This window comes from Peromyscus californicus, unplaced genomic scaffold (genome assembly GCF_007827085.1).
Source record: "Peromyscus californicus insignis strain IS unplaced genomic scaffold, ASM782708v3 Scaffold_11__1_contigs__length_118956290, whole genome shotgun sequence".
NCBI lineage: Eukaryota > Metazoa > Chordata > Mammalia > Rodentia > Cricetidae > Peromyscus > Peromyscus californicus.
In genome coordinates this window covers 100878517-100898366 of record NW_026294402.1, presented here as the reverse complement: position 1 = coordinate 100898366, position 19850 = coordinate 100878517, and the positions used below count along the sequence as shown (strand labels likewise).

General features: G+C 49.3%; 1 protein-coding gene across 2 annotated transcripts; it reads left to right on the top strand.

The window, feature by feature from the left end:
- The first annotated feature begins 963 nt into the window (after positions 1-963).
- Positions 964-14519, top strand: Alas1 (5'-aminolevulinate synthase 1). Of its 2 annotated transcripts, none has more exons than XM_052719219.1 (11): positions 964-1112; positions 1947-2162; positions 4767-4994; positions 6815-6964; positions 7318-7540; positions 8396-8580; positions 9281-9460; positions 10017-10181; positions 11634-11902; positions 12556-12718; positions 14259-14519. In XM_052719219.1, the coding sequence occupies exons 2-11, from the start codon at positions 1964-1966 to the stop codon at positions 14417-14419; spliced, it is 1923 nt and encodes a 640-aa protein (XP_052575179.1). In that variant the 5' UTR covers positions 964-1112; positions 1947-1963; the 3' UTR covers positions 14420-14519. The 2 variants fall into 2 exon arrangements, with proteins under 2 accessions (XP_052575179.1, XP_052575169.1); XM_052719209.1 differs by having other exon boundaries at positions 965-1112; positions 1944-2162.
- The last annotated feature ends 5331 nt before the right edge of the window (positions 14520-19850 follow it).

Here is a 19850-nt window from a genome sequence, read left to right as displayed (position 1 = left end):
TGTAACCCCAGCATTTGAGACAGAAGCAGGAGAATCTGGGAAAGTTTGAGGCCAGCCTGGTCCACAAAGCAAGACCACGACTCACGAAAACAACAACAACAACAAAAACCAGGGTCTGGATGTAGTTCAATTAGCAGAGTTTTTGCCACAAGACCCTGGGTTCAATCCTCGGTGCTATATACTCCAGGCATGGCGGCTCATACCTGTAATTCCAGTACTGGATGGGGAGGTGGGGCGGATGGGGAGGTGGGGCGGTGGAGGTGAGGGCGGGGTGGTAGACGCAGGAGTTCAAGGTCATCTTTGACTAACAATTTTGAGGCCAGCCATGGATGACTACAGGAGACCTTGTCTCAAAAACAAAAACAGTAACTTACAGCTGTTACACCCCGTATCTGTGTGTTATGTCACTCTCACATCTGGATGGCTAGAGCTGCGGAGCCATCCAGATGTGAGAGGATGCTATGGGCCCCATCTAGCCAGTTCCTCAGTTCCCTCTTCTCTTCAATTCAGACCAGAATGTGCCACCACTGGGCTCCCTTCTGCTGCTGCTGCTGCTTCAATCCAAGACACCTCAGCATATCCTCACCAGGGCCATCCATCCAGTAGGAAAGGCCTGTCATTGCCACAAACAAAACTAAGCCCCTAGTTGATCAGATTTTTAAGATCCGTAACGCCTTCCTCTAAGTCCAAGAAACCCTTTTACTAGCAGGTAGGTTCCTGCGTGGTTGGTTTCCGCCCAACACAGTGGGGCGCAGGGGTCTGACGCACAGGGCTGTTCGTGGAAGATGACAGAGGGCCGAAGGATCAGGTCCAAAAAGGGACTTGCCCGCCCACCGCCTTGCCCTTCTGATCCTGGAAGCGTAGGCCTAAGTCACAGCCCACCAGCTGGAGCAGAGCCCACAAGGAGAGACGCGCCAGCCTGTCCTGCGGACGACGGCGCGCATGCGCCCGACAGGCCGGGCCCACGGCGCATGCGCAGCGGTCACTCTGGCTCTATATTAGGGCCAAAGCGGTTGTGTCCCTAGGCTGCTATAGTGGGCAAGGGCATTGGTCCGTCCGCTTAGCGCCCTCCTCTCGAGTGCCCGTCGCTGCCCCGTCGAGAGCCCGCGCAGGTAAGAGCCCGCTCGGTGGTCGCGGGAGGCCGGCGCGCCCCGCCACCGCGGCCACACGCCACATCCCCCTCCGGCCCCCACCTTGGCTCTGCGTCCACCACCGCCGCCCTCTTCACCTCTTAAGCGACCCCAGAGGCCCCGTTCCGTCCCCTCCTGACATTCGGCATTTGACAGGCGGCTTCAGAATCCCCTTCCTACCCTTGCCATTCTCGAGCTTGCGACCCCGGGGAACCTCTGACTCACCGCTGACCTCCTTCCACCAGCCCGACTCTCTGGACTGGCTAGCCCTGCCCCTGTCCGAGTCAGCCCCGACCCTACCCTTCTTTCTGCCCCCTTTCCGGATTCCAGCTGTAGGGGCATGACCTTGTCTTGGGAACTCGGGGCTGGTCTAGACTCTTACCCCTTCACCGGGTTGGTAGGATCCCCATGGGCCCTCCCTACCTGGATAGGTGACAGTGACAGCTTCCCGAGCCTCGCTGTTGCCGCTGGATGTGTGCTACGGTGTCTTACCTACATTGGGCACCCTTCGAGGAGCCTCTGGCCTCCCACACCTATTCTGCTTTGTCCTTCGTCTCTTCCATCCCCTTGGTTATTAATCGCCCCTATTTACTTTGTGAAGTTGCTTTGCGCGGGGACGGGGGCGCGGGGGGGGGGGTGCTTTTACGTAGAGGTGGAGGATGAAGTTGGTGACCTGGGTTGAGTATGGCCACCACTCTTTCACTGAATCCTGTGCCGTGCTGTCTGTCCTTAGTTTTGTTTCTTTGTTTTTGTTTTGAGTGAGATGTATATCTGGGGCACCCTTGACATCACTCACCATGGGTTCTTCTACAGGAGCCAACACCTTTTCAGACATGGAGACTGTGGTTCGACGATGCCCATTCTTATCTCGAGTTCCTCAGGCCTTTCTGCAGAAGGCAGGAAAATCTCTCTTGTTCTATGCTCAAAACTGCCCCAAGATGATGGAAGTTGGAGCCAAGCCAGCCCCTCGAACCCTGTCCACTTCAGCAGTACACTGCCAGCAGATCAAAGAAACCCCTCCAGCCAATGAGAGTAAGTAGGGTCAGCAGTGAGGAGCACCTCCTTGGTGTTCGGGCCACTCTGAGGGGAGGAATCAGCACTGTGTAGGGGGGGGGGGTCATCTTGTGTAACTGTCCCTCTGACTCAAGGATTAGGATTTAAAAGTGAAACAATACAGGTTTCTGGATTGCTGGGTTCTAGTGTTTCCTCATTGTTTGGTACGAGCAGTCACTAGCAACCTTTTCCTCCATAAAGATTTGGCCTTTGACTCGAAAAGTAGTGATTTTAAAATCTGTTTAGTATTTTGAGGCAGGGTCTCACTTTGTATCATAGGCAAGCCTGGAACTCACTATGTAGCCTGGGCTGGCCACAGAGATCATGACCCTGCCTCTGCCTGCCCAGTGCTGACATCACAGACCTGAGCTACCGCTGTCAGGTTTTGTTTTTATTTTTTAAAAGATTTATTCATTTTGGCCGGGCGGTGGTGGCGCACGCCTTTAATCCCAGCACTCGGGAGGCAGAGCCAGGCGGATATCTGTGAGTTCGAGGCCAGCCTGGACTACCAAGTGAGTTCCAGGAAAGGCGCAAAGCTACACAGAGAAACCCTGTCTCAAAAAACCAAAAAAAAAAAAAAAAAAAAAAAAGATTTATTCATTTTGTTTGTTTTATGTGTATGAATGTTCGGCCACACCACATGCGTGCCTGGTGCCCAAGGAGGCCAGAAGAGGGGGTCCATCTTGTCACAGATGATTGTGAGCCACCTTCTCAGTGCTGGAAATTGACCCTGAGTCCTCTGGAAGAGCAACAAGTGCTCTTAACCACTGAGCCGTCTTTTTTTTTCCTTTTAAGCAAAAAAAGAAAAAAATTATTTTTGTAGAATGCATATACCATAAACCACTTTAGCTTTTAATTTTTTCCCAGATGTCCCTCCAACTTGTGGCAGTCCTCCTGCCTCAGCCTTTTAAGTGTTAGTATTATGAGCATGCACCACTACAGTGTCCATTTTAATCATTCAAGTGTGTGACGCTGTAGTATTACATACATTCATTTTGTTCTGCCACCATCCAGTTCCAGAACATTCTTCATCTTCCCAAACTAAATTAACTCCCATACTCCTTCCCCCAGTGCCTGGCAGCTGCCCCTCTACTGTCTGTTCAGCCTCACTGCTCTAGGTGTGTTATGTAAGTGAAGCTTGGTGTAAGTGATTGTAATGCATGGATCCGACCCAGACAGCTAAGTTTTAATGAGCAGACCAGCATGGTCTTGGTCAGGTTCTGTCAGGAGAGGGGCTTTTCAGAGTCCACCTAATCCTCGTGAGCCTTTCCCTCCCAGGCTTCCCTTGGGCATGATCCTGTAGGAAAGGAACACTTGTTATGTAAGTGGGCAGGACTTAGTCCTTTAGGAGTTCCTGTCCAGAGTTAGTTGTCTTTTCTCACAGTGTCAGTAGTGGCCATGTTTTGAGTTAGAAGGCTCCGTTGTCTAGACTTTCCATAACAGATCTGCATTACTTATAAAATTAATTTCAAAATAACATCTCTCGACATCCCTTTATGGAAAATGTTATGGAAACTGTATTGAGACACCTTATCCAAGTTGTAGAAAGAGCAGCCCTGACTCATGGGGTATTCTAAAATGATGAAGGAAGACTTTTCTAGAAGGCAGGTGATGAGCATGTTGCTCAAGGGATGGAGGAGTGACTGTAACCTAGAGCACAGAGCCAGTCAGTTGTGTTACGTCAGCAGCTTTCCTTGATGATTTTCCCCAGGAAAGTAGGTGAGCTGTGTGACGGTAACCTGGGTCTTTTCCAGGCACACCAAGAGTTGGAACCCGAGGGGACAGTGTGAAGGTCTAAGTGATAGCCATTTGTTTGTTTGTGTTTGTTTGTTTTGCAGAAGTATTTTTAAAACGGATTGAGCTTTATTAGGAATCTATTTAGAAAATATCAAGAGAAGGCTGCAGAGATGGCTCAGAGGTTAAGAGCACTGGCTGCTCTTCCAGAGGTCCTGAGTTCAATTCCCAGCAATCACATGGTGGCTCACAACCATCAATAATGAGATCTGGTGCCCTCTTCTGGCGTGCAGGCATACATGCAGACAGAACACTGTGTACATAATAAACGAATAAATAAATAAATCCTTTTAAAAAAATACGAAGAGAAAATAACTGTGTGACTGCTTCCAGATGCCTTAGAGAATATTACTCTCCTGAAATATGCTAAGTGTACATGAGGTAGAAATTACTGACAGTGATCTAAGTCAAGAGCTTTGGGGGCTAAGCGCACACATAATCCCAGCACTTAGGAGGCTAAGGCAGGAGGATTGCCAAGTCAAGCATCCTGGGCTGCATAGCAAGACCCTGTCTTAATAAATGAAAAAAGTATGTTGGATTGTCTGAAAGTATAAAATAGTGATATTGGGTTTATAAGGAGAACGCCTGTGAGTTTGAGAGGTAACTGGGATGGGCCAACAAACCCTTCAGAGGACCTCCGTTATGGTGAGGCAGGTGAGAACAGGTATTAGCAGAGTCTAGCAAAGGTAAGCTTGAGCATGGGTTATGGACTGGAGTGAGTATAAAGTTTGAGGTGAGAAGACTCAGTGACTTGGTCTGATGCCTCATTCTTTCCATTTCCTTCCACAGAAGAGAAAACTGCCAAAGCCGCAGTCCAGCAGGCTCCTGATGAATCCCAGCAGACTCCAGATGGCACACAGCTCCCGTCTGGACACCTGTCACCCGCTACAAGCCAGGGCTCTGGGAGCAAGTGCCCTTTCCTGGCCGCACAGCTGAGCCAGACAGGCAGCAGTGTCTTCCGCAAGGCCAGCCTGGAGCTTCAGGAGGATGTGCAGGAAATGCATGCTGTGAGGAAAGGTACCAGAAACAACTCTGGCCAGTGGAAAGGGAGCCTGCCATTTTGCTCCTGGAACCTCCAGTTTATATGTGAGCTATTACTAGGCCAGCAGAGGAATAATGGCAATACCTTCCTCTTTTAGTAACAAAGGGGAAGGAAGCTCCTCAAGCTAGACAGTCAGGACTGTATTGCAAAATGTGGGACTTGCTTTCTGGTGAGGTGTAGGAGGTAACCAGCTTCCCACGTCATGCTTACTTTCTGGAAATAACCTGTAGACTTGAACAGATGCCAGCTTTCCTTTGTCTCTTCAGTCCTTCCTCCCCTTTGGTAGGATAGAAGGTAGAATTACTGGTATTACTGCAGTAAGTGCTAGCCTGGGACTCCCAAGCTGTGTGTCCTACTGACAGTCATGGAAAGGCAACCTTAACTTCATCTGAGCTCCCAACAGCCTCTAAAGGCTTCAGCATGCTGAGCATGGCACACACCTTTAATTCCAGTACCTGGGAGGCAGAGGCAGGAGGGTCAATGTGAGTTTAAGGCCAGCCTGGTCTACATAGCCAGTTCCAGGATAGCCAGGCCTGCATAGAGAGACGCTATCTTTTTTTTTTTTTTTTTTTTTTTTTGGTTTTTTGAGACAGGGTTTCTCAGTGTAGCTTTGCGCCTTTCCTGGAACTCGCTCTGTAGCCCAGGCTGGCCTTGAACTCACAGAGATGCGCCTACCTCTGCCTCCCGAGTGCTGGGATTAAAGGTATGTGCCGCCGCCGCCGCCGCCGCCGCCGCCGCCGCCGCCACCACCACCGCCACCGCCACCACCCAGCTGAGAGATCCTATCTTAAAAAAAAAAAGGAAAGGAAGGAAGACAGGCTGCCTCAGCAAAAGTTACTTTCTATCCAAGAAGTATCAGGAGGGGAGTAGGCTGTGTAGATCCAGGAGACATCCGTCCAGTCAGCTGGGGAGCCTCAGGCTCTAATTCATGTCCGATAAAACTGGCTGGTAACTATGAAAACACAGTAGCACTGAAGCCAGGTAGTGCACTCCTGTAGCTCCAGCACTAGACTAGAGGCAGGAGGGTCTTGAGTTCAAGGTCAGCCTGGGCTACAACAAGACTTCATCTCAGAAAGCCAAAAAGAAGCCCAGGACCAAATGCCACTATAATAAGCACACTGAAGGAAGAGACATTCTGTATACTCCGTTAAAACTAAATTTGGTTATGATTGGCTTTTTTTTCATGAAGTAAGCAATAGGCTATTCTTTTTGTTTTTCATTTTGTTTTGAGACAGGGTCTCACTATGTAGCACAGTCTGGCCTCAGATTTACAGAGATCTGCCCGACTCTGCTTCCTGAGTGCTGGAACTAAAGCCATGTACCAAGATGCCCAGACAATAAGCTATTAAAAAAATTGATTTTAGCCGGGCGGTGGTGGCGCACGCCTTTAATCCCAGCACTTGGGAGGCAGAGCCAGGCGGATCTCTGTGAGTTCGAGGCCAGCCTGGGCTACCAAGTGAGTTCCAGGAAAAGGTGCAAAGCTACACAGAGAAACCCTGTCTTGAAAAACAAAAAAACAAAAAAAAAATTGATTTTAATGTTTTGCCTACATGTACGTCTGCACCAAAATATGCCTAGTTCTCAAGGAGGTCAGAAGAGGGCATCAGATCCCATAACTGTAGTACAGACAGCTGTGAGCTGCCATATGGATGCTGGGAATTGAACTCAGGTCCTCTTAGCTGATGCGCTATCTCCAGCTTTGTCCACCCACCCCATAAGCTATTTCTGACAGTGTGCCTAGAGGGTGTTGTGAACCAAGAGTAAAAGTCTATCTTTTACGCCTCTTTTGCGATAGAGGTTGCTCAAAGCTCAGTGACCCCCAGTGTGATCAACATGAAAGCTGATGGAGAGGACCCGAGCCAGCTTCTGAAGAACTTCCAGGATATCATGCGAAAGCAAAGGCCAGAACGAGTGTCTCATCTTCTTCAGGATAACTTGCCAAAATGTGAGTCTTCTTGTTTGTGAGTTAAATGTGTATCAGAGTAAATGTGAAGTTGCATAGTGAGGTGAGGCCTGGAGCCCTGTGGCCCTTGCTTGAGTACTGTTGGGCATAGTGCAGTGACTGCCACTGATCATTGACCTCTCTCTTCTGTTACCCATCGCCTATGTGCTGGACAGTGTGCCCGACACGTGACAAGTACAGTCTTGTTCACCCCTCACGGTACTAGGGCATCATTCTAGTCCTGAACCTAGTGCCATGAAATGGCCAAACTGAGATTTGAACTCAGGTCTCTCCTTCCCCAAACCCGGATAGTCTTCTTAAAAGGCTATACTGTCTTTTATTTGTTTCCATTTTAGCTGTTGCCACTTTTCAATATGATCGTTTCTTTGAGAAGAAAATTGATGAGAAAAAAAACGACCATACCTACCGAGTTTTTAAAACTGTGAACCGGAGAGCACAAATCTTCCCCATGGCAGATGACTACACGGATTCCCTCATCACCAAAAAGCAGGTGTCGGTCTGGTGCAGTAACGACTACCTGGGCATGAGTCGCCACCCGCGCGTGTGCGGGGCAGTCCTGTAAGTCCTTGTCAGCTTTCGGACACCACTAGCATTGTTGGGAAGACATAGACGGTTTATACAGCTAGACGTTTTTTGGAGAATGTTTAGTCACTGAAAGCGTGCCACGGTGATACACTACCGTTGTCTGTAGAGCCAGCTCTCTCCTTCCACCTTTACAGGAGTTCTGGGATTGAGCGCAGCTCACCAGGCTTTACAGCAAATCCCCTTTGCCTGCTGAACGAACCATCTCACTGGCACAATATTCTTAGCCTTTGACTTTTTTAGAGAATATTGTGAAGATATGGATAAGGCTATTTCAGTAGGACGTGTTTAAAAGGATGAAGGTCTCATCTTTGTCCTTCAGGGGGACCATCCTGAAGAAAGAGTTGTTCATCAAATTATCTAAGAGGCTTGCTACAGAGAGCCCCACGTGAGGTTGAGCAATAGCATACAGTGTGTATGTGTCCTAAAGTGTAACTGCTTTGCGGCCTTCTAGAGTGGGCTTTCTCTTAACGTATTACTGGGCAATGATTATTCTCAGAAAAAAGAAGCCTTAGTTTAAGTTACTCTGCTCCAGTGCTGGGGTTGTAGGAATGTAAGCCCCCTGGATTTTAAATGAGTTCTGGGGCTAGAGAGATGGCTCAGAGGTTAAGAGCACTGGCTGCTCTTCCAGAGGTCCTGAGTTCAATTCCCAGCAACGGCATGGTGGCTCACAGCCATCTACAATGAGATCTGGTGCCCTCTTCTGGCCTACAGGCATACACGCAGATAGAATACTATATAAATAATAAATAATAAACAAGTAAATCTTAAATAAATGAATGAGTTCTGGAGATCCGAACCCTGGAGTTACTGGTATTTTATTTTTAACAGGGAGACTGTGAAACAGCACGGGGCTGGAGCTGGTGGAACCAGGAATATTTCTGGCACCAGCAAGTTCCATGTGGACCTGGAGCAGGAGCTGGCCGACCTCCATGGCAAAGATGCAGCACTCTTGTTTTCCTCCTGCTTTGTAGCCAACGACTCCACCCTCTTCACCCTGGCTAAGATGATGCCAGGTAAGGAAGCCCAGTGGCAATGCCCTGGCACATTTGAGGGTTCTGCATGGTGACGAGAACATTGGCTACACAGAAGGCCCACTCCAGGTCAGCCTGGCAGCCCTGTCTCAGTGCACAGGTCGCTGGCTGCATGCTCGGGGTTCCAGCAGAACGTGATCGGTGATGACCGAAACACGGTCCTGACTCAAGTGTCCTTCGTACTCTGGGAAGTCCCTAAAGCACACGCTCCATTGCGTAGTCATAGCCTCGCTGAGTTTGAAATGAGGTACCCATTTTTTTTTTTTTTTTTTGAGACAGTTTTTGTTTTTGGACATAGTCTCACTGTATAACCCAGGCTGCCCTCAAACTCTTGGTTCTCCCACCTCAGAATGCTGGGCTTCTGAGTATGTGGCATTGTGGCTTTAAGGGTTGCTCTCCGTGGTTTTTGTGTTTTGTGTTTCATGGTGCTGGGATGGAGCCCAGAGTGTCAGTTCATGTGACTCTTGTGCTTAGCTGCTGAACTCCATCCTAGCAGCCATGGGGATCTCTGCCTCTGCATTTCCCCAGAAGAGAAGCCGTAGCTAGCTCTGTGTCAGGACAAATACTGGCTCCCCGGTGCTTTCCATAGTGAACATTTTCAAGGCATTGTCAGCAGGAAAAGGTCTGTTGTATCTGTCCAGGATGTTGCCTCTGCCACTAAGTAGCATTTTTCTCATGTCAGGCTGTGAAATTTACTCTGATTCTGGAAACCATGCCTCCATGATCCAAGGGATTCGCAACAGTCGAGTGCCAAAGTATATCTTCCGCCACAATGATGTCAATCATCTCAGAGAGCTGCTGCAAAGATCTGATCCCTCAGTCCCCAAGATTGTAGCATTTGAAACTGTTCATTCAATGGATGGTAAGCCTATGCTGAGACTAACCTGAAGCCTGAGATGCAGAACCAGACTTGAACTGTTTCAAAAGTATGGTGTGTGGGCCCTGGGGATATATGGCTGGTTGTCAAGCTTCTGCTTAACTGTGTATAAGGTCCTGCACTTCACTCCAGAAACAAACAAAAATGTAATGTTTCCTTTGGGTTTTGCATTTTTCCCCACTGGGATTCTGTAATTGGAAGGCATTATATGGATGGGGTAACTGGGTTTTCTGCTCTGACTGTTGCTAGACTCTGACCTCAAGGCCAACGGGAACTGGGGGAAGCTCATTTTCCCTCCAGTACTAAAAATGACCCCACAGAATGTAAGGTTTGCTGCACGGTAGTGGCGCACACCTTTAATCCCAGCACTCGGGAGGCAGAGACAGATGGAGCTGAATTCAAAGCCAGCCTGGTCTACAGATCAAGTTCCAGGGCAGCCAGAATTACACAGAGAAACCCTGTCTCAAAAAACCAAAAAAACAATGTAAGTGCTTTCCTTTGGCTTTAACCACGATTTCTAACATTTTCCTTGACTCTTTAGGAGCAGTATGCCCACTGGAAGAGCTGTGTGATGTGGCCCATGAGTTTGGAGCAATCACGTTTGTGGATGAGGTCCATGCGGTGGGGCTGTACGGGGCTCGAGGTGGAGGGATTGGTGATCGGGATGGAGTCATGGCAAAAATGGACATCATTTCTGGGACACTTGGTATGTGTGCTTTGTAAATTCGGCCCTTTTGCACTGAACTTAGGATATATAGCAAGGCCAATGCCTGGCTGGTCTGACTGGCACTGGGATAGGAAGCAGGTGGTAACATGTAAAGCCTGGCCTGTTTCTCTTTGGGGTGAATTTTGTTGTCATGGACAGGGTCTCAGTCTATAGCCCAGGCTGGCCTCAGGGCAGCCTTCCTGTTTCTGGTTCTCGGGTGCTGGGTTTGCAGGGGTGCTACCATTCCCATCTTGCAGTGAATTTTCTCATCCTGGTGAATGCTAGCGCAGCTTCGAAGCAGCCCTGGGGACATGGAGGGTCACAGACTCCCACAGCTAACTATGACAGAAATTACATTTCTTGCCATCTGAGCTCATTCCAGCCATACTTGTGGTTCTCACTACATGCTGTGAGGAAAGCCTTCATTCTGTGCTGCTGAATTCAAAAGGAGAGAGTGCTCCCATGCTTTTCTCTGAGGTGTGGGAAATGCTCTGCTCTGTGCCTAGCACAGGGAGTGAGCGGTCCAGCTGTCCCAGCCAGTCCTCTCCTCATGCTGGCACCCTGAAGTCTGGCCTGCAGTCCTGGCTGTGGAGCTCCCTACCTATGTGACCTTGGCTTAGGAGCTGACTTTTCCATACCTGTTGTTCTTTCCCCATGGATCTGATGGAAATAGCAATAGGCTCCACATCAGGATTCCTGTAGAGAAGACAAATGAGCTGTTTATAGATCATTACTATAGATGTTGCCTTTGCCTGTGAGAACCATTGAGAGGCTATAGAAATTTGAGAGGATTTTTTTTTTGTTTTTTTTTTTCTTTTTCCTTAAACATTCCGATTTTGTTAAGGGCAGTGAGAAACCCACGTAGCAATCAGTGAATGCCAAGTTAAAGCCTACACTTAGTCAAGGACCAGCAAGCAAAACCCAGCATCCTCCAGGCCTGTCAAGGGAGTGAGAGCGTCCCAGACCTGGAGATGCCAGAGGAAAGCCACCTATTCAAGTGCCCAATCCCAGTTTGTGGTGTAGGCTTGTTGGAGGTATGGTACAGTGAGGTGGGAAGTGCTAGGTGGAGAAATTTTCCACTATAGGAGTTTGAACCTACTTAATCCTCTTGTGGTTCAGCAAAAATGTTCACTTCGGAACAGAGAGTTAAGGCTCCTGAGAACCCTCTGGGGCTCTTAATCCTGAAATTTGAGATACAGATTATACAAGGGCGTTGGCCAGAATTGAAAAATAAGCCTGGCCCTGAGTCAGCCCTAACAGGTCTGAGTGTTTGTATTTATCCAGCAAATGCTGATTGTCAAGAGTCCCCCGTTTGCTTGAGTAGCATGTAAGGTCTCGGTACTGCAGCAGATGCCTTAGCCAGGTGACTGCTGCCCAGTCAGTGCCTGGAGGCTCTCTGGTGCCTCGGTGTACCTACTGCTGTTGCCAAGCTAACAGAGCTCCTCCTTCCAGGGAAGGCGTTCGGCTGTGTCGGAGGGTACATCGCCAGCACAAGTTTGCTCATCGACACCGTGCGCTCCTATGCTGCTGGCTTTATTTTTACCACCTCCCTGCCTCCCATGCTGCTGGCTGGAGCCCTGGAGTCTGTTCGGATCCTGAAGAGTGCTGAGGGCCGTGCCCTTCGCCGCCAGCACCAGCGCAATGTCAAGCTTATGAGACAGATGCTAATGGACGCTGGCCTCCCGGTCATCCACTGCCCCAGCCATATCATCCCTGTGCGGGTAATGGCCTGTCTATGATTGGACTCCACATGATGTGACAGTTCTGGTTCCAACTTCCTAAAGTTGGGCCTGGGCAGGGTAATTGCTAGGGCTGGGACCGCAGCCAGTGGCCCTCTGCCATGTCTGTCTTCAGCAGGCTGGAGCACAGCTTCCCTCTCCAGAGCACTAACCTTAATGGGGTAGACACAGAACGTGTGTCTGGAAAGCTTTAGAAGCCTAAGCACGGGCAGCTTTGAAGTGTGACTTTCCACTTAGTGAATTTCAAAGTAGATCTTGCATTCCTCTACAAATCATGTCTCTGTTGATGTCACTGTTAATGTAAGTAAATAGTATAACCAGAGCAGGGCAGTCCCTCCTGGGAACAGGGTTTGCTTGTGTGAAAAAAAAAAAAAAAAAAAAAAAAAAGCACCTCCTTGACCATGCATGGCCTGAGAGGACAGGCATGTGACATTTCAGTGTTGAGGTCCACCCTGCAGATGCCAGCTCCCTTAAATTACAGGTGTGCAGGCGGGGCTGCCTGTCTCCCCTAGGCTTGCACACCTAACTTCAGTTTGGCCCTGAGCCTAAGCCTCATTCCTGAACACATGTCTTGACTGTCTCTGCCATATTAGCACGTCTCACTCTGACCCTGCTCTTGCTGTGATGGAACTTAGGTCGCCGATGCTGCTAAAAACACAGAAATCTGTGACGAACTGATGAGCAGGCATAACATCTACGTCCAAGCCATCAACTACCCAACGGTGCCGCGTGGGGAGGAGCTCCTACGGATTGCCCCCACCCCGCACCACACACCGCAGATGATGAACTTCTTCCTCGGTGAGTCGTCGGTGCAGGGCTTCAGGGGAATCTCTACCTCACTGTACCGCACCTCTAGTGAGCCGCGTGAAGCCTGCACAAGGCTCTGGCATATTTATCCCAGTGCTTCAGGCGCACATTGGTTTCTTCCTGTCCCGAGTAGCTAAGCATGTCCTCAGCTGGCACATGACACAACTCTAAAATTAGACAGTAGTGACTCACTTGACAGTGTGCACGATCCTTGGGAAGCTCTCAGGAACCCTGCCCCACCCCGCATGCCCTCTCTCCATCATGTGGATGCAGGGGTGTGGCTGTTGAGGGGACTAGAGGCCTTTGACAGCACAAGTCTGCCCTGGCCTCTAGAATCCAGCTCATATTTCTTTGCACTCTCCCCTTCCTGACATCAGGTCCTTGAACTAACTCATTCTGGTGACTCTGGGCTGCTCCCCACCCGCCTTGTCCACTCCAAAGGTGGAGATTGAAGGGGCTTTTAGCTCTAGGTTATCATTGCCTCCCAAGTCGGCGTAACTTCCAAGGACAGACTTTCTGTTCAAGGTGCTCGGAGGACTTTTGTATGGTTTTGGTGCTGGGGTTGAACTCAGGGTCTTGGCGTGCTTGAGCAGGCACTCCACCCCTGAGAACCGCTTCCCCAGACCCCTGAGGTACTCAGGTTAGTGTACTAACATTGCAGCAGCTTCCTGAAGCTGGTTTGTGAAGAAAGACCCAACTCTGGATTGTGTTTTCTGTTTTTAGTCTTAGAACTGTGTCATTGAGATTAATTCACATACCATAAGTTTTACCTTCTTTTTTTTTTTTTTTTTTTTCTGAGATAGGGTTTCTCTGTGTAGCTTTGTGCCTTTCCTGGAACTCACTTTGTAGACCAGGCTAGCCTCGAACTCACAGAGATCCGCCTGCCTCTGTCTCCCAGTGCTGGGATTAAAGGCGTGTGCCACCACCACCCGGCTTAAATTTTACCTTCTTAAAATACAGTATTAAAGGTTTTTAGATACATTCACAGTGTTGAGAAGCCTTTACCTCTGCCTCTAGAACATTTTCATCACTCAAGGATGAAGCTACACACTCACTAGCATTTGCTTCCCTTCTACCCAGTCTCGCCCACCCCTGGCTGCTCCTTCTCTCTGGACATTGGGTGTAAGTGGGACCATGTGAATTATACATGGTCCTTTAGGCTGACTGCCCACAGCCAGTAGCCAGTGTTTAGAGTTTTGTTCATGTTGTAGCATTAATCAGTACTGCTTAGTTTATGTACTTACTTATTTCTAAGACAGAGTCTAGTTGTGTCTGCAGCCTGGGCTGGCCCCGAGCTCACAGATCTCCTCTCTCACTCCTGTGAGTGCCGGCTCTGTTCTTGTCATTGCCCTGTATTGGTCCATGTGTGGGTTTGCCTCATTGACGTATGCATCAGTGCATGAACACCGGAATGCTCCCACTGTTGAAGTCTTAGGAATGGGGCTGCTGTGAACACTGGGGTGCAGGTTTCTGTGTGGATTCTTTTGAGCAGAAGGTTCCTATGGTGCTCAAAAACTGTCTTTTCCCACAGAGAAGCTGCTGGTCACGTGGAAGCGAGTAGGGCTGGAACTGAAGCCACATTCGTCAGCAGAATGCAACTTCTGCAGGAGGCCCTTGCACTTTGAAGTGATGAGTGAAAGAGAAAAAGCCTATTTCTCAGGCATGAGCAAGATGGTGTCTGCCCAGGCCTGACTGTGACTCCAGTTACTCACCTAACCCCAGGCCATTACCATATCCAAATAGTAGCCAGAATTGTCTTTATATGTGAAATAAATTATATATTAAATCTTAATCTATAGTAAAATCATAGTCCAGAAAATAAATTCCTGTGTGCTAGGTGTTTCTGCTGCTGACTACTAGATGGAGAAATAACTGTCATCTGGCCTGTTCTGTAGCTGTATAAACTGATGTCTGCAGGGCCTTCTGCTCTGCTCGGATCTGACCAGCACGGGCCTAAGCCTGGAGGTAGACCAGATGGCACCCTAGTAACTGCAAGCAGTGATACCACCTGCTGCCGCTTTCCCTTGAAACTTCCTGCCTCAGACCTAGAAGGGGGTCAGTGTTCCCACAGCCCTGTCACAGCTCTGTCCTTCCTGCTTCCCTCAGCCACTGCCTCAACCTCACACTTCCCCTGAAAGTCAAGCCTGAGGGAGGGCCCATCTGTGCTTACCGAGTCTTGCAGCCTGCCAGCTCCCCACCCCTAGTGGTGTCCTTTGCAGAGAATGTGGGGGGCTTTGTGCCCCTCCTCCACCCTCTGCATTTGGGTTTGGGTCTTGCTGCTTCCTGCACATTCTGAAGTCCCCTCTCTTGTCACAAGTTTCTCCTGCTCTGCTGACCCCTTATCCCACAGACCTGCAGCAGGCCTCACCTATCTGAGCAATAGCCACGTCACCCAGGCTTGACCCCCCACAGCTGCAACCCTCTTTGTCCTGTCTTCTTTGCACAGCCCCTGCCACCCCTGTTCCCTGTGGGGGTTGCTTTCTGCTTGCCACATACTGCCCGTCTCGCCAACCCCAGCCACTGGCTCTGCTGCCTCTCATTAGATCCCTCAGTGGTGTCGAGTGGTCGGCCTCAGGTTTTTTACAGCTTTCCCATCCGAGTCTAAGCTGTGCCATTCACCGCTCTCAGTGGTGCTCCCCCTCAGCTGGGTGCTCCTATGACTGTAGATGGTCCTGCTTCACTCAGTGCTCCACCTCGCAGGGTGTGGAAAGCACCCTGTCCCCGCACCCCCACCCCTCCTTCTGCACATGGTCCTCACATCATTGGCTCAGATGATCCTCTCATCTGGAGTCAACTATGTTCTTTTTTTTTTTTTTTTCCTAAGATTTATTATATATACAGTGTTCTGCCTGAATGCCCGCAGGCCAGAAGAGAGAACCAGATGTCACCAGATCTCATTGTGAGCCAACATGTGGTTGCTGGGAATTGAACTCAGGACCTCTGGAAGAACAGCCAGTGCTCTTAACTGCTGAGCCATCTCTCCAGCCCCTATGTTCTCTTACATAACAGCAGCAAAACACATCTCAGGCCAGGCCACTACTGCCCTCATCCTCCTTGGCCTCCGCCCCAAAGGCAGTCGGAGAGGTCTTATAAAAACACAGACCCGGGCTGTGAATGAAGCTCAGTTGGCAGAGTGCTTTCCTAGTATACACAAAGCCCCTGGATTTGATCACCAACATCCCATAAATCGGGCATCACCAGTGTCACGTTCCTGTGATCCCAACACCGAGGAGGTAGAGCAGCTGCATAGCAAGTTCAAACCCAACCTGTCCCAAAAACCCAACACCCTGTTCCTCTTGTACAGAAACCTCCTGAGTCTTCTAATTGTAGTGAGAGTCCTAGACTCCGGTGCATGGATTGGGTTCCTGACAAACGCACCCCACTAATCATCCCACCCTTGCTTGTTCACTCTGCTTGTAGCTGGGCTTCACTTCTGTGGCCAAGTTCTCTCCACTCTAGGTCTTTTCTCTGCTTAGACTTTCCTGCTCTGGGTCACAGTAGAGTCACTCTTGACTCAAGACGAGGCTTTCATGCCAGGTGTAGTGACACAAGCCTTTGATCCCAGTACTCAGAGGCAGGGCAGACAGATCTCTGTGAGTTCGAGGGCAGCCTGGTCTACAGAGTGAGTTCCAGGACAGCCAGGACTACACAGAGAAACCCTCTCTCAAATTAGAAAAAAAAAAAAAAATCGAGCCGGGCGGTGGTGGCGCACGCCTTTAATCCCAGCACTCGGGAGGCAGAGCCAGGCGGATCTCTGTGAGTTCGAGGCCAGCCTGGTCTCCAAAGCGAGTTCCAGGAAAGGCGCAAAGCTACACAGAGAAACCCTGTCTCGAAAAACCAAAAAAAAAAAAAAAAAAAAAATCGGGTCTGGAGAGATGGCTCAGCATTTAAGAGCATCAGCTGCTCTTCCAGAGGCCCTGAGTTCAATTCCCAGAAACCACATGGTGGCTCACAACCATCTCTAGTAGAATCTGATGCCCTCTTCTGGCATAAATTCATACACGCAGATAGAGCACTCATATACATAAAATAAATAAATCTTGAAAAAAAATTTCTAAGGACACCTTCCCAGGCATGCTAGCCCAGGCACCCCCTCTGTTGCTAAAATTCCTTCCCTTGGAGAAATGTAAACAGCATCCAACCCCTCCTCCTACAGTCCCAATGACAAACCAAGGTGTCTGTTCACCGGAATTCACTATGGGGAAATAATGATTTCATCAGACTTCCTTACAGGGCAACTGTCTTAGTTAAGGTTTTTATTGCTGTGAAGAGACACCATGATGACCACGGCAACTCTTATAAAGAAAACATTTAATTGAGGTGACTCACAGTTCCAGAGGTTCAGTCCATTATCATGACGGGAGCATGAGGGTGTGCAGGCAGACATGGTGCTGGAGCGGAGAGTGCTCAATCTTGACCAGAAGGCAGCAGCAGGAAGTCGACTAACAGTCACACTGAGGGAAGCTTGAGTAAAAGAGACCTCAGAGCCCGCCCCCACAGTGACACACTTCCTCCAACAAGGCCACACCTCCTAATAGTGCCACTCCCTTTAGAGGCCATTTTCTTTCAAACCACCACAGCAATGGATGAAAGTTTATGGCCAGCCACACTGGGAGGACTCCACCCAGCAAGGATGACTATTCCAGGCCTGTGAAGATGGAGCCCCCTCCCCTCATCCTTCACCTCTATCCTTCAGCTCTTCCCAAAGACCCCCAGGCCATGTGCGATTAGGGCAGAATTACATACAACAAGTTAGGAGGTGTCTTAATTAGGGTTTCTATTTCTGTGAAGAAACACCATGACCATGGCAACTCTTATAAAGGAAAACATTTAACTGGGGTGGCTTACAGTTCAGAGGTTTAGTCCATTATCATCATGGTAGGAAACATGGTGGTATGCAGGCAGACATGGTGCTGGAGGAGGAGCTGAGAATCCTACATCTTTTTTTTAAACCTTTTTAAAAAAATTATTTACTTTTATTTCATTTGCATTGGTCTTTTGCCTGCATGTATGTCCGTGTGAGGGTGTCAGATCTTGGAGTTAGAGACAGCTGTGAGCTGCCATGTAGGTGCTGGGAATTTAACCCAGGTCCTCTGGAAGAGCATCTTAACCACTGAGCCATCTCTCCAGCCTCTGAGACTCCTACATCAGGCATCAGGAAGTGAACTGAGACATGGCGTGGCTTGAGCACATATGAGACCTCAAAGCTCACCCCCACAGTGACACACTTCTTCCAACAAGGCCACACCCACTCCAACAACGCCACTCCTCCTAATAGTGCCACTCCCTGTGAGCTTATGGGGGCCAATTACATTCAAACCACCACAGAAGGGGTGGCTGGATTCTTGGGTAAGGGTCTTATGAGACCCCTACACCTTTTCGAAGAGTCAACAAGCCCAGCTCTAATGCTCTCCGGCCAGCAAGTCCAGCTCAATTCCTGCAGATGGCAGCCATTTGACTCAGAGAACAGTCCTGTAAATAGCCTCTGGAACCTCCACACTTTTCTTGGCCTCCTGCCTTGGTGCCCTTCAACACCCTGGTCTCCACACATGGTTGCTCTCTCCCTGTTGCAATATTCCTTTCCCCACCCCCACCCCCGAGACAGGGTTTCTCTGTATAGCTCTGGCTGTCCTGGAACTCTCTAGGTCGACCAGGCTGACCTAGAACTCTGAGATCCACCTGCCTCTGTCTCCCGAGTGCTGGGATTAAAGGTATGTGTCACCACCGCCTGGCTGTAATATTGCTTTGAGGACAGGTGTCTTGTCTTCTCCATTCTGCCTCTCCAGGTCCAGCACAGAGCCTAATATTCAGTAGGTGCTGAGAAAATATGTATTGATTGAATGAAAGGGGGCCCTAGTGACGTCCCAATCACGTAGACAGAACAAGTGAGTGGAGGAAAGGCCAGGCATCTGGAAATGAAAATCCTGTCTGTCTCACAGCTGTAGATGGGACACCTGCATGTTCTCACTGGGCAAGGTTATGCTGAGACCTACAGGTCACGTCCTTTGTTTGACCGCATCGTGTGGAGCTTGGCTGCGGCATGGTCCCATCAGATAAAGGCGTCATACCCAGACAGACCACTGGGTATGAGGGAAGTCACATCACCTCAGAACCACAATATATTTCCTTCCTGACTTCCCAGCTTTGCTGCCTCACCAGCTTCCAGAGCTACCCATTGTCCCTCACATTCACACGCCTAGAACGCCCGCCACTACCTTTCCTTCAAGTGGAATTGTTTGCCTGTGGCAGGGGGAATGTCTGAATGCTTGGGAGGACCCACTCTTCCTTCAAAAGATGGAGCCAGCAGGGTTAACAAGGTCTGTGGGTCTGTTTTCCCTTCCTGCTTCTTGAGGTTATGAAAACACAGGATGGAATAGTCTGCAAGTAGCAGATGGGACATGTGACTGTCTAAAATTGACAATTAATAGCTTTTCTAAGCCAATCTAATGTGAAACTGTATGATGCCATGAAAGTTTTGTTGGCAAGGATGTTTAGATGCTTAGGACACAAAGTGAGTTGTTTGTTAAAATCTCAGTAGACCAAGCTCAGTAAAATGCATGTCTTGTGAGCATGAGGCCATGACTTGACCCCTGACCCACTTAAAAATGCCACTCTTGATGGTGCATTCCCAGAATCCCAGTGCTGCGGAAGCAGAGACAGGAGGACCCGTGAGGCTCCCTGGCCAGTCAGTCTAGCTTAATTGGTGAGCTTCAGGCCAAGAAGAGACTCTGATTCAAAGGAGGCCAACAGCATTCCTGCAGACAACACCTGGGGTTGTCCACTAGCCTCTGTGCACACCCCCATGTATACCCACACATGCCCACATACACAACATACAAGCGTGTATAAAAACTCCTAGTATGCAGACTTTCCTCAGGTTCACCTTTTCCTCCTGTCAGCCTTTCCTGTCTTGTGCCTGTTGTTCAACTTGTTTGGTCCTCACTGCTCCCCAACATGAGGAGGCAACGCAAAGGCCCACAGATTCTCTCACAGAGAACTTCCCATACCTCCAATGACCACCTTGAGACCTTGTCAGTGACCTGGGCAGGGACTCTTGGCCAGGAGTGTCATTCTCTGGGAGGAAAGAGAAATGCTGTAGCCCTATCAGTTGATGGTTCCAAGC

What these genes read in the sequence shown, in the direction of transcription:
- Alas1 (XM_052719219.1), top strand. Translation starts at nt 1,964, where the DNA reads ATGGAGACTGTGGTTCGACGATGCCCATTCTTATCTCGAGTTCCTCAG. An exon ending in TCAGGATAACTTGCCAAAAT is followed by an intron (nt 6,965 to 7,317) that starts GTGAGTCTTCTT and finishes TTTCCATTTTAG; the next exon opens with CTGTTGCCACTTTTCAATAT. An exon ending in GCCATATCATCCCTGTGCGG is followed by an intron (nt 11,903 to 12,555) that starts GTAATGGCCTGT and finishes GATGGAACTTAG; the next exon opens with GTCGCCGATGCTGCTAAAAA.